Source organism: Sinocyclocheilus grahami, unplaced genomic scaffold, assembly GCF_001515645.1.
Source record: "Sinocyclocheilus grahami isolate Dianchi unplaced genomic scaffold, SAMN03320097.WGS_v1.1 scaffold1149.1, whole genome shotgun sequence".
In the NCBI taxonomy this organism is placed as follows: domain Eukaryota; kingdom Metazoa; phylum Chordata; class Actinopteri; order Cypriniformes; family Cyprinidae; genus Sinocyclocheilus; species Sinocyclocheilus grahami.
In genome coordinates this window covers 98,582-114,848 of record NW_015506328.1, presented here as the reverse complement: position 1 = coordinate 114,848, position 16,267 = coordinate 98,582, and the positions used below count along the sequence as shown (strand labels likewise).

General features: G+C 40.9%; 2 protein-coding genes across 3 annotated transcripts in view; one reads left to right on the top strand and one right to left on the bottom strand.

Moving 5' to 3' along the window:
- LOC107567346 (protein FAM179B-like) overlaps positions 1 to 3,078 on the top strand; it is a 24,822-nt gene extending 21,744 nt beyond the window's left edge. For both annotated transcript variants that reach the window (XM_016253011.1, XM_016253010.1), the window contains 3 exons: positions 1,061 to 1,280; positions 1,350 to 1,436; positions 2,343 to 3,078. In XM_016253011.1, the coding sequence (XP_016108497.1) occupies positions 1,061 to 1,280; positions 1,350 to 1,436; positions 2,343 to 2,602 (567 nt within the window). In that variant the 3' untranslated portion in view covers positions 2,603 to 3,078. The remainder of the gene's footprint in view (positions 1 to 1,060; positions 1,281 to 1,349; positions 1,437 to 2,342) is intronic.
- A 1,552-nt stretch (positions 3,079 to 4,630) lies between these two features.
- Positions 4,631 to 12,834, bottom strand: LOC107567348 (heme-binding protein 1-like). Its single transcript, XM_016253015.1, has 5 exons — positions 12,478 to 12,834; positions 8,737 to 8,831; positions 8,081 to 8,222; positions 7,609 to 7,792; positions 4,631 to 6,313 (listed from the first exon to the last, which is right to left on the bottom strand). The coding sequence occupies exons 1-5, from the start codon at positions 12,668 to 12,670 to the stop codon at positions 6,148 to 6,150; spliced, it is 780 nt and encodes a 259-aa protein (XP_016108501.1). The 5' UTR covers positions 12,671 to 12,834; the 3' UTR covers positions 4,631 to 6,147.
- Positions 12,835 to 16,267: the final 3,433 nt, after the last annotated feature.

The following is a 16,267-nucleotide window of genomic DNA, read 5'->3' as shown; positions in this document are numbered from 1 at the left end:
TGAGTTTTTTTGAGAAAGTAAAAATGCAGAAAGTCTCCTGTGAGGGGTAGGTTTAGGGGTAGGGTTGGTGTAGGGCAATAGAATATACGGTCTGTACAGTATACAAACCATTACGCCTATGGAGAGTCCCCACTTTTCACAAAAACAAACCTGTGTGTGTCAGGGCTTGGGGGAGATGCCTCAGGACGCTCCGTCGGCGCGGGGCAGGCGCTCTCTCTCAGGCAGTGGGGTGATGCGCACCTCGTCCCTCACGCGTGATCCTCTGAGCGGCAGCAGGTATGACACGCCAGCCACACGTCTGTTCATGTGATGCTTCCCGTTCGCTCATCAGCCGTGTGTTCGGCAGGGACTGCGGTCAGGCGGGGAGTAAAGCGGCCGTCCACAGCCTCACAGACCGGAGCGAGTACGTCAAACAGATGAAGACACTGCTCAACTCCAAGGACTTCAGGGAGAGAATCAAGGCCATCGATCAGCTGGTGTGCGACTGCGAGGAGAACCCGGCTCTGGTCATCGGCAGCCTGTTCCCGGTAATCCTGATCATCCTGATGATGGTGGTGATGTTGATGCTGATGATTATGTTGATGATGATGCTGCTGCTGATGATGATGGTGGTGATGGTGATTATGATGATGCTGATGGTGGTGATGAGGATGATGATGATGATGGTGGTGATGAGGATGATGATGATGATGATGGTGGTGATGGTGATGGTGATTATGATGATGCTGATGGTGGGGATGATGATGCTGATGGTGGGGATGATGATGATGCTGATGGTGGGGATGATGCTGCTGATGATGATGATGGTGGTGATGATGGTGGTGATGGTGATTATGATGATGCTGATGGTGGTGATGATGATGATGATGATGCTGATGGTGGTGATGATACTGATGCTGATGATGATGTTGATGAGGATGCGGATGATGATGATGATGGTGATGATGTTAATGATGGTGGTGGTGATGCTGATGAGGATGCTGATGATGATGGTGGTGATGGTGATGATGATGATGTTGTTGATGATGGTGATGATGCTGACTCTGATGGTCTGCTGCAGGTGTTTGATGCTCTGAAGGCTCGTCTGCAGGAGTCCAACAGTAAGGTGAGCCTGCGGGCTCTGGAGGCTCTTCAGCCCATCATCGCTCTGCTCAGAGACAGTCTGGCTCCAGTGCTCAACATCCTGATCCCCGCCGTCGTGGACAATCACCTCAACTCCAAGAACAGCAGCATCTCCACGGCGGCGCTGGGAGCCGTTCAGGCTCTGATGCACAACATCGGTGCGTTGAGTTGGCTTTGACTGATTTGAGCTGATCTTCAGTGCGTTTGACTCTGACTCTGTGTTTCAGACAACAGCCTCCTGCTGCAGCCCTTCTGCTCCAAAGCCCAGTATCTGAGCGGGAAAGCCAAGCTGGACCTCATCGAGAGAGTCGCAGGTCAGTCCAGCTCTTTATTCACCCTTCCACAAAATAAGCCTTAAAAACTCTTCAATCAGAGCAGAAAGTCTGAAATCCATAAAGTCGTGGCATTAAATGTTGCATCACTGCAAAAAATGTGATCTCTTTTTCAGTATTTCTGTCTGGTTTTCCAGTACACATATCTAAACCTTCTTAAATCAACACATTCACTGGAGATGTAACGAGGATATGAAGTCTCGTTTTCTGAGAAATGAAGCCGGTTTAAGCTTAAAACAAGAACAAATATCTGCAAACAAAAAAATAAACATTTGAATAAGTGGATTTTGCTGACTCCGCTGTAGAGCGCCACAATTAATCGAAATAAAAAAACAATCACAGTTTGGCTTCGTGTGATTATTATTAAGAAGTCACAAAGGCTTTTGAATTAAATGAATATATGCACAGCTTCTGACAAGTAATTACTTTCAGATTCTTATCATCATAAAATACTAGTTTATAATAAAACCTTAGACCTTTTTAATGATTTATAGTCATAGGCCTCCTGTAGTATCATTATTATAAAAATATAAAAATATACTTATATATATATTCTTAAATACTTTATTTTTTATCTTATAATTGTTTTTCACAAATTGTGCAGCCCTACAAACAATCACAACAATCCTGGTGTTATTCATAATCTTGATTTTTATCACAATTTTAACCTGAAAAAATTAAAAATTTAGATTTAGAAAATTGTATTTATTTTTTCTTCCCCCCCAATCATGCAGCCCTACCCCATTGGCAGATAATAGTTTTATATTTTAATCCTAAACTGACTTCATTTTGATCAGTTTCTCTGCAAACAAGACTTGATGCGTTCTGTCGTTACACTTCATCAAGCGTGTGTGGAGCTGGAAGCGTGATGTGTGTGTTGTTTCTCAGAGCTGGTGACGGAGCTGTACCCGCGCAGACCGCAGCTGGTGGAGCAGAAGGTTCTCCCGCTCTTCTGGACGCTCCTCGGCTCCTCTTCTAACAGCGGGAACGTCCGGATGTCCACAGCGAAGCTTGCCGAGGCGCTGCACGCACACATGGGCCAGACGCTGCTGGAGAGCGCCGCTTCACAGCCTGCAAGCGTGCAGAGCGAGCTGAACCAGCTCCTGAGAGCCCTGCCGTGCCCGACTGATGATCTCACTCACGGCTGAAGAAACACTCGCTTTCTGACGCTTTGCACTTTCATGAGTCGCGTGCTGCAGCACTACACAATGTGCTCTTCAAATGCACAATCACTCCGATGTTGTTCTGTAACGTGTGCTCTGAACAGGATTTACACCAGACTTTTCTACTGTATAATAGCGCAGTATTAGCTGTACGGTGTACGTGTTTTGCGAATATTGACTTCATTATGGCCTGTTTTAAGTGCGACCCGTCCTGGTTTTTTTGCATGACCAAATTAATTGGGTTTTTAAAAAACGAGGAAATGAGCATTTTGAGCGAGAAGGATGCCTGTATCCACTCTGGACGTGAAAGCGTTGTGTTTCGGTGAATGTGACGCTTTGAGCGAGAGTAAAACAGGTGAACTCGTGTCCAGATGCAGTTCTCAGTTTAGTGCCAGTCACTCCAGAACAGCCTTGATGAGATTTCACATTAAATTATATCCCAGAGACAGAGATTTATCTATATAATATTGGTTTTTTTGCATGACCAAATTAATTGGGTTTTTAAAAAACGAGGAAATGAGCATTTTGAGCGAGAAGGATGCCTGTATCCACTCTGGACGTGAAAGCGTTGTGTTTCGGTGAATGTGACGCTTTGAACGAGAGTAAAACAGTGCCAGTCACTCCAGAACAGCCTTGATGAGATTTCACATTAAATTATATCCCAGAGACAGAGATTTATCTATATAATAAAGTGTCTTATTTCTGTAAACACGTGTGCTGTGATCGTTCCGCACTGATACTTGATATTACTTCAGTCTTCATAGTTTATATGTTGCATTTAATGGTGCTGGTTCTGCCGGTGTTTTCACATTATTCTTCCACACATGAACATATATGAGCTTAATGTTTAAAAATAAATGATAACTGCTAACTTCACATTTCTGTGACAAATTACCTATTGGAGAACGTATCCACAAATGTGCTGTTCTTTATTTTTAATGTACACTTTAAAAATCTAACGTATGAAATCCAGGGCTTTTTCAGACTTCTTGATGCCTCGGACCCCGAAATAAGACGGTCCCCTTGTGAGGCCCCAGATATATATATATATATTATCAGACCTTTTTTATAAAGTGAAAAACGAAAAATATTATAAATGTCAAATATTAACTGAAAATAATATTCAGGTTGACTCTGCACAGTGACAATAAATATATTATTTTATATTATATAATATTAAAAATAAATTCTTATATTACTGTGAGTGCCTAGAAAAGCGCTATATAAATGTAATGAATTACTGTAATGCTCTTAATACCAAAAAAAAAAAAATGTGTAAAATATTACCTGGAGGATATTCCGTTTCTATTACATTGGCTTTGTACAATTAGTCGAAATAAAGCAGATTTTTACAGAAGTAGAGTTAAAATATAACATTAAAAATGAATAAATAAATATTTATTGTTGTTGTTACGTGTCGTTCTTATTAACAAAACAATATTATAAACGTGTAAAATATTATTTGGAGAATATTTCGTTTCTGTAACATTGATTCTATATTGTTTCTAACCCCCATCAGAGTAAAGATGCATAAACCTAAACACAAAATCTTGACTGTAGAATAAAATAATATCAAGCAGTAATAATATCAAGTCTTGTAGATTTTAACTTTGTATTATTTAATATTTTATATATTTTTACAGTATTTTTTTCTGACAAAACCAGTTATAATAAACACCTCCGACGTTGTATCTTCAATCAGGATTTAAAAGATTCGTATAAACGGCGAATATGTTGACAATAACGCTGTTTTATCGATCGACCTCAAAAGCGAACATGCGCACGCTCTCTGACGCTTTTATAATTAAAGCTAATATGTCATTATAGTAGACAAAGTACAATTAAAGCCATAAAAAAATTGAATGTAGTTTAACTCGATGTTCTTAACTAAAACTGAAATAAAAATTAAAAAATGCACAACAAAATAACTAAAATTAAAACTAAACATTAATACAAAAAATTTAAAAACAATAATAGTAAATCTGTGATACTTTGTGAAACCACAGGTTTATAAATAAATAACTAGTGTGTGTAAATATCAGATACGCTAGATCCGGTCAGAACATCTCAGATGTGTCTGGAAACAGAACAACTAGCCTGATCCCCAAAACCTGTTCACAGCAAGTCCTGTCTGGTTGCTGAAGCTGTATTAACAGTCCAGAGCGGCCCGAGTCGAGCCAGAGAAGAGCAGAAGCAGGAGCAAAAGCAGCGGAGTTTATATTAGTTGTGTATGTTTCAATGCTCAGACTTCATCTGACCAACACGAATCCAACAAGTAACGTTACACCAAACTGCTCCACAACGACTTCCCATAAACCCGGAGTTTCTGTATATGGTTAAAATGAAGATTTAAAACAAAGCCTACGACATGATGTGGAAGGACGGGTTGTTAATCAAACTAAGTAAGATAGGGGTTGAAGGAAGAATGTTTAACTGGATCAAAGATAGTTGATAGTGGCACACCACAAGGCAGTGTGATAAGACCAATACTTTTCATTGTTATGATCAGTGACGTATTTGGAACCGTTCCAGAAGATATAGGAAGGTCTTTGTTCGCAGACGATGGGACGCTGTGGAAGAAAGGAAGGAATATGTCACTAGGAGAAAACAGGGAGAAAGTGATGTATATAGTGGTGGAGCGGGGCTATAACTGGGGCTTTAGGGTTTCTATAGAGACTCAGTCAGTCTTCTTCACCGGAGACAGAATTCAATCGTATGGGAGAGATTTAGAGAAAGTATTATTGGGCAGGTTTACAAGGGCATGATTCACGTCCTACTAAGGCAATGTTGCAGGAGAGCTGATTGGTAATGACACCGCTAAAGTTTTTAATTCGAGGATAAGTTGCACAGTAGTTTATCCAGAGACGGCTCCCTGGAAGGTAGATTGGTTTGTGTTCGAGGGAAAAAGGAGGGCAAAGGAAGGTATAAATCTAAAACTGGTCTTCAACAATCGGATAGCGGAAAAGTATAATGATTACATTCAGGTTTATACAGATGTGCCAAGGAACCCGAGACGGAAGTAACAGGATTGAGTGTGGCGGTTAGGTTAGGTTAGGTCAGTCATCACGGCTGGTTTGTTCTGTACAGTGCAGTGAGGAGGCTGCGGTCAGCAGTAGTTTATTCAGATCAGAACAGAAGCTCACAGTGGCTGTAGTGTTTATGCGGAGGACAGACAAGCGTTTACATTCACAGCCGTCGAACCCTGATCACAGATCAGCTCATTCACTTCATTCAGAAAACTCTCATTGAGTTTGACATCTCAGCTTCCAGCTGTAAGTTTACAAAAATACTTAACAAAATAGCACTATGACAATATATATATCTGCATCTATTGTATGGATTTGTTGATTATCATGAGCGTTGATTCTAGAGCGAGAGACAGACAGACGGGAGGTACGTGATGATTGTCTTACAGCAACAGTGCTTCACCGAGCGACTGACGTCCAGTTTGTGTAGCTTATAATCAGTGTGACACAGAAGCGTGTTCAGCAGCTGTCTGAGAGGTGCAGAGGATTGTGGGTAGAGGAGGCTCAGGGCCGCTCCAGGATCCAGATCTCGTTCTGCCGGTGGGCCGCCGCGGGGTTGGTGTATCCGGCCACGATGAAGGAGTCGCTGACGGCCGGACGCTCCAGAGCCTCGGCCAGACCGCTGATCTCGTGGATGATGGTCAGCTCGTTAGTGGCGCCCGTGAACGGCCTGAGTCACATGACACGGTTACAGCTTCAGATCATTTCACTAACTCCATTTTCATTCATTCACACAACTGTCGTTTATTTAAGAACCTCACGGTCTGATTTGTAGATCTGGGCTGCGATTCCCAGAAGCAGTGCTTTCAGCGATCTTTAGCTTACAATGCTTTTGGGAAGCACAGACCTGGATGTTTTTATAGTGAATATACACTCAAATTGCCATTGGTGAGTGAAAACTTCATTAAAAATGCCATAATCACAAACTCATAAATTCATTATTGAACACTGAACAACATTCAGTTATAATATGTGTCCCTGCAGCACAAAAGCAGTGTTGAGTCGCTGGGGGATATTTGTAGCAATAGCCAACAATACATTGTATGGGTCAAAATTATACATTTCTCTTTTATGCCAAAAATCATTAGGATATTAAGTAAAGATCATGTTCCATGAAGATATTTTGTAAATCTCCTACCGTAAATATATCAAAACTTAATGTTTGATTAGTGATATGCATTGCTAAGAACTTCATTTGAACAACTTTAAAGATGATTTTCTCAATATTTAGATTTTTTTGCACCCTCACTGCTCCAGGGTCACATATAATTATTTTATTTAATTATTATTATAATATATCACTCAAAGTTTTTGTTAATTGAACAAACTGTAATTTGTAGCTGGATGAAGGCAGTGACGTCTGACTGATTTATGCATTTAGCAGACATTATAATTCCCATGAAACAGAATAATTTTTATAATGAATATACATTCAAATAAAATATTCTGAGTAGACATTGCTGAGAAATTGACATTGGTGAGTGAAAAATGTATTTTTAAAAAACTATATTGCATAATCATAATCAATTATAAATTCATTTTTCAGTTTTTGAATCTTCAGTTAATTTTAATAGAATTATATGAATTTAAATGTAATTATTATTATAATATGTAATAAAGAAACCGTGAAGAAATGTTACTTGAGCTGTAAATGGTCTGAATTGTCATGTTGAGGTGTAGAAGGCGAGTTTTTCTTCTTATCAAGCCACATTTATTTCTATAGTGCTTCAGCTTCACAGTGACGAACAGCTCATGTAAATGATCTCTCTGTGGTTTGGTGTTGATGGGTTTTGCAGATAGATGTTGATTGGCTGGCAGACGCTTTTACTGAAGCAGCTTTCACATTAAGCTTTGATCAGTTCTTGCTTTCCCTTCGAGTCGAACCCATGACCTCCAGCGTGAGTGCATTACTGTGAACATGCATGAAGTGAGTCGCAGTGGAGATGGTTTCTGTGCTTGTCTCACCGGGTGTAGATGATAGCGGCGGGCCAGTGCTCGATGGTGATCTCTGGGTCGTGCGGCCGCGGCGGCTCGCTCTGGTGCCGGGGGGGCAGGTAATACGCTACGGTCACGGCCCGCGACAGAGTCCTGTGCATCTCATCGGTGTGCACCACCGTCACGATGGGGATCGTCATGCCCAGATAACTGCCTGCAGAAGAAACCAGCCGTTTGAGATCAATAAAGCGGTCAAACACATCTGTCAGCCGTATATGTGACCCTGGAGCACAAAAGCAGTCTTAAGTCGCTGGAGTATATTTGTAAGGTATTATTCGCCTTCATATTTCATGCATCTTTTCTGCAAAGATATTTAGCAAGTGGATTTGTTCTTGAACTTCTTTTGTGCAGAACCTTCTTTAAGCAGATGTAAACTCTTAAATGTGATGTTTAATGTTTTGTCACAAGCGTCTGGAGGAGGATTGAGTGTGTGTTCACGGACCTGCTGAGTTCTGCTGGCAGATGTATCTCATGATCTTCATGAAGCCGTAGCAGATGCTCTGTTCATACGTGTCCTCGTGAACGGTGATACAGGCCCAGTGCGCTTTCTCATAGTGACGCTTCTCCAACACCACCTCGCCGCACTGCAAGACACACAAACACAGAGTCAGAAGCACATCCATCATCTCTCTCTCTCACCTCACGCCAGAATGAAACGCACGAATAAACCAGGATTTGGTTTTATGGAATAGTTGTCTTTTTTTTAATTATTGGGAAAATACTTGTATTGAATCAATTCAGTGAAATGTTGAGCCGTGCTGATTTGATTGTGAAGAGTAAACGCTCTTCTAGAACACATTTGAATGCTTTTAGCAGCATATTTGAGCCATTTTTCAGTGGCATTTTTGCCTCCAGCTCTGGTTCGTTTCTGCCCCTGATGGAAAGTGTCAATCAATGGAAGTGGGAGGAGTCTAATGATCCTCAGGTCAGATTCAATGGCACATTCAAGCAGCTGAATTTGATCACGCGTGTCACTGGTATTGATGACACTGACTGGGATTGATCAGTGATTCTGTAGACTTGATTGATGCTGGTCAGTGATTTCCTGCACCGCTCTGCTAGTGTGTTTTCATGTGTTTGACCCTCGTCTGTACGTACCTTCTCCTTGCGTGTGATTAGTGTGTAGGGAACCTGCTCCCGCACGTGTGTGCCCTCATTATTGGTGGTGATCTGATGGATGGGTTCGGCCATGTCTGTGAAACACAGCAGACTGACGTCAGTGTTCAGCTCATCTCTCTGAAGGCTTGAGAAACGCATACAGACTAGTTACAGCAGGAAACACTATAAAACTGGACGTTTCTGCCTGCTGTGACCCATGATTCTCTGATCGGATCACGAGAGGCACTCTGCTAACACTTCAGTGCACTTCATCCAATGAGTCACTTTACCCAGAACCGTAGATGGAAAAATGAACAGATGAGATGTGCATCAGTGTGTGTGTGTGTGTGTGTGTGTGTGTGTGTGTGTGTGTGTTAAACAGACCGTGTGAGCTACTGTAAATACAGTGGCAGGTTTTTTCCTCAAGGAGAACATGTGCTCTTAATGAACATGTGCTCTCAATAAAATGTATTTTTCCTTAGTAAAAGGATACAATGAGGCATTTACAAGCAAAATGTATTTATTTGAATACTAAAAGTACACTAGGATTTTAAATATTTCTACTTCAAACTGTGTTTTTTTAATAATTAGTGGAATTGATATTTTAAACAGAGAATTATCAATCTAATTGTGCACCGTTGTGATACAGCTAATTGTGTAGCTAAAAAACAGCCAGAAAACAATAGTGCATAATGTAGGACCTTTAATTATAAACAAGCTTGAAGAAATACACTTAGACTCTTAATTTGAAATGTTGTATCGCAATTCCAGTTTTCTGCCCCCAGGACTAGGGGTCAACTGATTATCGGCGCCGATATTAAGCATTTTTATGATTATCGGTATCGGTCATTTTCAAAACGATTCGCAGATAAAATAATTTTGAAATGCACTATTTGGCTCTGATGCAGCTGGCCTAAAGTGGTCTCCGCCCACCGCCCATCTGATTTTTTGGGAGTCAGGAGTCCGACCAATCAAAGCGGAATTCACTCTCACTCCGAAAGCGCTTGCTAACTGCAGCTGCTTCAGTGATCACACATCAGTTGTCTCTCAAAGGTAAGGCAGCAGCAGACGTTGCTTAAGTTGCAATAAATCACAATCCACTAACGTCACACTGAAGTTGCAAAACACCTCAATATTATCTATGATTTCCGCGATGCAGAAAACGCGGACGGAATCGCGGAATCCAGTCATATAAATGGAATTTACTGTATGATGCGGAATGTCACGGAATTTGTCAAAGTTTGGATGAATTAATCAAAAGTTTTTTAATTAGGAGGACAAGCGCTCCTGATTACAAGAAGAAAAACACTGCTCTTAAACTGGCTGTGTGACGGGTATGGCTGAGGAAACATTTTCAGTCAAAATATTTTTGTATTTACTACAACAATTATTACAACTTTTGTTTAAAAGAATAAATCACACAATACGCTATTTCTTCCATGTTTTAATTTTAATGGTAAACCCTTTGTTTGCCAAAAAATTAAGAGTTTAACTCTTTAAAATAAAGAGTTAACTGTGGGAGTACTACACTCAACCAACACCAGTGAAGGCAGTTTTTGTCAGAGCCCTTGTTATTCTTAATTTTGACATTAATTTTAATTTTTACACCAGACATATATATCGGTTCAAAATATCGGTTATCGGTCTACTTGATCTGTAATAATCGGTATCGGCATCGGCCTTGAAAAACACATATCGGTCGACTCCTACCCAGGACGACTTAAAATAATTAAGACTTTTTGTTACACGATTTAAGACTTTTTATGACCTTAAAAATAAAAGAGCTTTTTCAGGACTTATTTCTCGTTCACACTCATAAACAGCTTTCTCAGACGCTCCTCAAACACTCGATCTGTGAGTGGATCAGTGTTATTCACACAATCACTGCGACTAGGACAAACACTGTTGATGGTTGCATAAACTGCTTAGACTAGTCTCTCATTTTCTTAAAGATTGGTCATACGTTTAAGAAAGTTATATAAAAAAGGAGATTGAAAGTAGAAAAGCAGACTGATTATTCCCTGGTTAAGTGTATTCAGCCGGCCGCAGGAGGCAGTGAGTCGTGCAAAGGTCACATTTAATCTTGTATTTCACATAAACCTCAACACTGACCGCTTCTGACAGCAGGAACTGTGTGTTTCAGATAAACCGGTGTGGTTTTACCACAGACTCTCAGTGCAAACACACTGTACAGAAAGATTCGGTTCATTCGCATCATGAACTAACAACCATTACAGCACTTATTCATCTACGTTAATGGCACTAGTGTTAATGCATTCATGTTTAACTTTAGTACATTAGCATGTGTAGAAATGAACTAATGAATTGTGATCTTTGCTAGTTCACGATTCACCTAATAATAACTCATGTTAACAAATGAAATGTGATGTGCACTGATGTTTGCGCTTCACGTGTGCGGGTGTGTAAAGAGCTTTAGTGGACTGGATTTAGAAAGGCATTGGTCTGGATCAGACTGGCCTCAGCTAAAGCTCAGAACAAACCCTTCACAGAGCGCCAGACTCAGCGTTTAGCAATCCGTCTGCAGGATTCCAGCGCTTCACAATGAAGTCCAGTGTGATTTTGTGTTTTAAACTCTCTCTCACACATACTGTACATAAACGGCTGCGTTTGATAACATGAAGAGAGCGGAGCGCGTGATAATCTGCTGAACTGGGTCAGAGACGCACACGTGAATCATGGGAAAATCCTCCTCGGCTGCCGGGTGAGAGTCACGCATACGTCAGTCTTAAAGGTGACGTATCATGAAAATCGGACTCTTCCAGGTTGTAAGTGCTATAATCAGGTCCCCGGTGCATCTAGCAACCAAGCAAACCTGAACAAGATGAACCCAGTAACTTTGTTTTGGGAAGCATTTTTCTGCAAGCGTCTGAGAAAACCAGCGCGTCTGATGACGAGGCTCTCATTATAATATCACCGCCCCTTAATCTGCACGTGCCACCGGCGTTGTGTGTTTGCAAGCGACAGCAGTGTAGCAGCTCTAATGCCACGGAGAGAGTTTGAGAAAGCATGCTAACATCTAATGTTGTTAAATGAATGTTTATTGCATTATTTCAGTATTGTGTGTACGCTACAGAAAAAACATGGAGACTCTGGGCTACTTTCAGACTAGTGGAAATAAAACATGCAAAATACACATTTAAGAGTTTATTTATTGCCTGTAGATTTGGAGTTATTTCTTTTACACACAGCAAACTGACGGTTTTCATCCGTTGTTGTGGACTCTCATATAGTTATTGTTATTATAGTGAACAGCCTTAGTTTTGTCGTCTGCCGCTTTAAATGCTCAAGCTGCACTGTAAAAAATTATTGAGATTCTAACAGTAAAAGACTGTAAAAATACTACAGTAAAAACCTATTAATTGGTTAACAGTACGTTCCCTTACTATATACGGTGAAACACTGTAATGGACATTTCATGTAATTTTTACGGTAAAATACCATCGTTTTTGGAATTGAAAAAGAACGTATAATTTACAGTGAAAACCATAAATTGACATTCCCAGAATTCCTTGTGTTGCATTTCACATTTGATGTTTTGTTGTTGTTGAAATAACTGTTTCTTCTTAGTCTTTTCTCACCGGTTTTGTTCATTAGGGTTGTATGTTACATCTAATGTTGTTAAATGAATGTTTATTGCATTATTTCAGTATTGTGTGTGTTACTGTGACGGTGTTTAGTGTGTGTGTGAGTGAGTGAGTGTAGGTGTGTGTGTAACGTTACCTGTCGGCACCTCCACCTGGTGTCCGCGCGCCACATCCCTCCAGTACTGCAGGAGCCTCTCCTCCTCCTCCTGCTCCTGCTGCTGCTCCTCGGGGCTGTCCGACAGCTGCTCCTCCGACACAGACTCCAGCTCCTCCAGCGTGATCATGCCGCCTCCACCGCCGCCGCTCAACCGACACCCGCCGCGGTCCATCGCCGAATCCGGGGAGCGTCGATCCTGAAAGAGCGCGTCCGTACAGAACGATCGCCTCACGCTTACGCGGATCTCGCTTTCATGTCCGCGAACCGGAGTATGTTATTAACCGTGTTCGGGTCGTACGCGCTGTTTCGCAGACAGGACGGTCGTGACGTATTTAAGGGCAGAGTCGTGGTCACGTGACCGCACAAGCGCCGCCCACCTCGCGCAGCAGAGTGTAAATACATCAGCACTCACAACACGCCTGAGAAACTAACAATCATGTTTCCAGATTATGTGTGTGTGTGTGTGTGTGTGTGTGTGTGTGTGTGTGTGTGTGTGTGTGTGTGTGTGTGTGTGTGTGTGTGTGTGTGTGTGTGTGTGTGAGTGTGTGTGTGTGAGTGTGTGTGTCTGTGTGGCTCTCTTTTACAAAAAATAACCATGGTTTTATTACAGTAACCACAGTTTACCACAGTATTTGTAGTAAAACTGCAGTAACCACAAATTTACCATGGTAATAATAATAATAATAATACATTTAGTACTTATGTAACAACCAGTTTATTTCTCATGAGGTATCCTCAAAGGTGCACCTTTGTAACTTATCTACCCTTAAAGCATGCACACTTGTATGGCACTAATATGCTCACTTTTATTGGTATAGTTGGACCTGTGAGGTGCCCCAGTAAAGGGCTAAAATACAATTATAGTATATTTGATTTCTGACAGTGTAAACAAAAAAGACCTATGAAATAAAATAAAAAAACATGGCTTTAAAATCTAATATTAAGTGAGTATAATTACTGATTATATTCTTTTAATAACTTAAAAGATCAGTTTAATTTAGAGGTATTGGTATCGGTATTGATATCGACGATACTGGGCTTGAAAATATCGGTATATGATCGAAAATAAAATAAGAGGTATCGCCCATCCCTAGACGGAGAACAAGAGGGAGAATGTGAGCGCTGTCAGCGCCGTCAAAATAAAGGTCCCACCTCGAACGCATAGGCCAAACAGGAAAACTTAGAAAAAGGCCAAGTATCGGCCGATATATTGGCCTTGGCGATATATCGGTCGACCACTAGAAAGAAGAGCTGGAGGTACATCAGCACGTGTTGACATCAGACCTGTGAGAACAGGAAGTGATTGTTTCCATGCTCAGACAGCCTCTGTGTGTGTCTGTGTGTGTGTGTCTCTGTGTCTGTCTGTGTGTGTGTGTGTGTGTGTGTGTGTGTGTGTGTCTGTGTCAGTTTCTGTATATGTGTGTATGTGTGCAGAAAGTCTCCTGTGAGGGGTAGGTTTAGGGGTAGGGTTGGTGTAGGGCAATAGAATATACGGTCTGTACAGTATAAAAACTATTACGCCTATGGGATGTCCCCACTTTTCACAAAAACAAACCTGTGTGTGTGTGTGTGTGTGTGTGTCAGGGCCCGTCCGAGAGCTGTCTCTATGGGACTGGAGACACTGGCAGAACAGGACGCTTCACACTCACAGCGTGGGACATTCGGAGCGATGCCTCCATTTCACCTCCATCATGGTGCTGATCGACCGGATGAGACAGGAGGAGCAGGTGAAACACACACACACACACACACACACACATGTGTGCGAGCCTCATGTCCTGATACGGATCTCAGAGTCTTAGTTGTTAAGAAGCCGCTTTAGTAAATCTAAACAGGCTCGCTGCTTCATTTCTGAATGCGTCACGACGGCCCATTAGCTGAATTGGTTTTCAGAATTGAATCGTCTCTTTTTGTCTGTATTTGTGATATATCTCTGTCTGTATTTCATGTGAGCTCATACAAGCATCACAGCAGTGCTCTGAATGACAAGTGCCATGAACTTTATCTTTCTAGTTTCTGTAAGTTCAGAGAATCTGAACCCGGCGTGATGCTGTGATTGCTTGCATCTCTACTACATTCACATACGCATTCGTAATTCTTATGAATCAGTTTATTTCTTACGTTTTGATGAGTTGGATTTAAAAAGGTCTTAAATGTACCTGCAGGAAGCCTGTGCTGTGAGAGTGACTCGTGTGTGTGTTTGACCTCAGCGATTGGCTCGCAGTGAGAATCACGGCCGTCTCCTCTATACATGCGCTCTGGAGATGCTCTCTTATGCAACGCTTCTCAGAACAGTTACATAAGCGCTGCAGGAGTGACCGACATGTCCACGAGACACTGGACACGCCATTCTTCAGAGTGGCAGAACAGCGGCTGATGAGCATCAGATATTGATCTGTGCTTCTGCAATAATCAGATTGTTTGCTGAAGCTGCTGAACTGGATTAGTCTCAGTAAGAGGCTCGTTTTTTCACATAAACACTTTAATACGGTGTTAAAAATAGGCCGTGTGGCATTCTTTAATGATGATTACTGGTCATTTTCGGAGTCAGAAGCATTAGAACGGCACAAAGCATTTATTGTCCTCGGCCTGATGCCCGCCTCACATGATGACCTCATTATGACGTACCAGACATTTATGTTTTGAATATTAGGATTGAGTTAAGTAGCTGCTGTGGCACGTCACGCAGCTCAGTTCAGAGGTGATCAGGCTGTTTAGATTCTCAGCATCAGCCAGAAACACGCAGAAGCTCGTGTCAGAGAGAAAATACACTGACAGCCTCGTCACTGCTTCAAACTGGACATTTTACAGTAAATATTGTGAAAATGTGTTAAGATGTTTTATGAACTTCTCATTGTGTGTGTGTGTGTTTGTGTTTGTAAATGAATATACGTAATTTTTGTTATATATATAAAAAATTTTTTGTGTATTTATATTTTATGTACAGTATATTGTGTATATATGTGTATTACTTCTATATGGATATACTGATAATTATATATTCTATATTTATATGCTTATATACAGTATGTACACTAATGGTCAAACGTTTTGTCAGGGGCTGGCGTCTGGTGTTCTCCCTCTCACCACCAGAGGTCGCCATCTCCCATCCTCCCGGACTCTTTTTCCGTCACCTTGACACCACACACCTGGGCACCCACTCACACACACGCACAGCTGTCGCCCATCCGGGACTCCATCACCTGCACTCCACACACCTCACTGGACATTTTACAGTAAATATTGTGAAAATGTGTTAAGATGTTTTATGAACTTCTCATTGTGTGTGTGTGTTTGTGTTTGTAAATGAATATACGTAATTTTTGTTATATATATATATTTTTTTTTTGTGTGTATTTATATTTTATGTACAGTATATTGTGTATATATGTGTATTACTTCTATATGGATATACTGATAATTATATATTTATATGCTTATATACAGTATGTACACTAATGGTCAAACGTTTGGGATCAGAATTATTTTTAATGTTTTTACAGGAGTCTCTTCTGCTCATCAAGGCTGCATTTATTTGATCAAAAATACAGGAAAAAATTTAATATTGTGAAATATTATTATGATGTAAAATAAAGTTTTTCTATGTGAATCTCTGTTAAGCTGTAATGTATTTCTGTGATGCGCAGCTGTATTTCCAGCATCATTACTCCAGTCTTCAGTGTCACATGATCTTCAGAAATCAGTATAATATGCTGATTTATTATCAGAGCTGAAACTGTTATTTCTTTGGAAGCTGTGATACTTTTTT

What these genes read in the sequence shown, in the direction of transcription:
- LOC107567348 (XM_016253015.1), bottom strand. Translation starts at nt 12,670, where the DNA reads ATGGACCGCGGCGGGTGTCGGTTGAGCGGCGGCGGTGGAGGCGGCATG. An exon ending in TAATCACACGCAAGGAGAAG is followed by an intron (nt 8,223 to 8,736) that starts GTACGTACAGAC and finishes TGTGTCTTGCAG; the next exon opens with TGCGGCGAGGTGGTGTTGGA. An exon ending in CTGCCAGCAGAACTCAGCAG is followed by an intron (nt 7,793 to 8,080) that starts GTCCGTGAACAC and finishes TTTCTTCTGCAG; the next exon opens with GCAGTTATCTGGGCATGACG.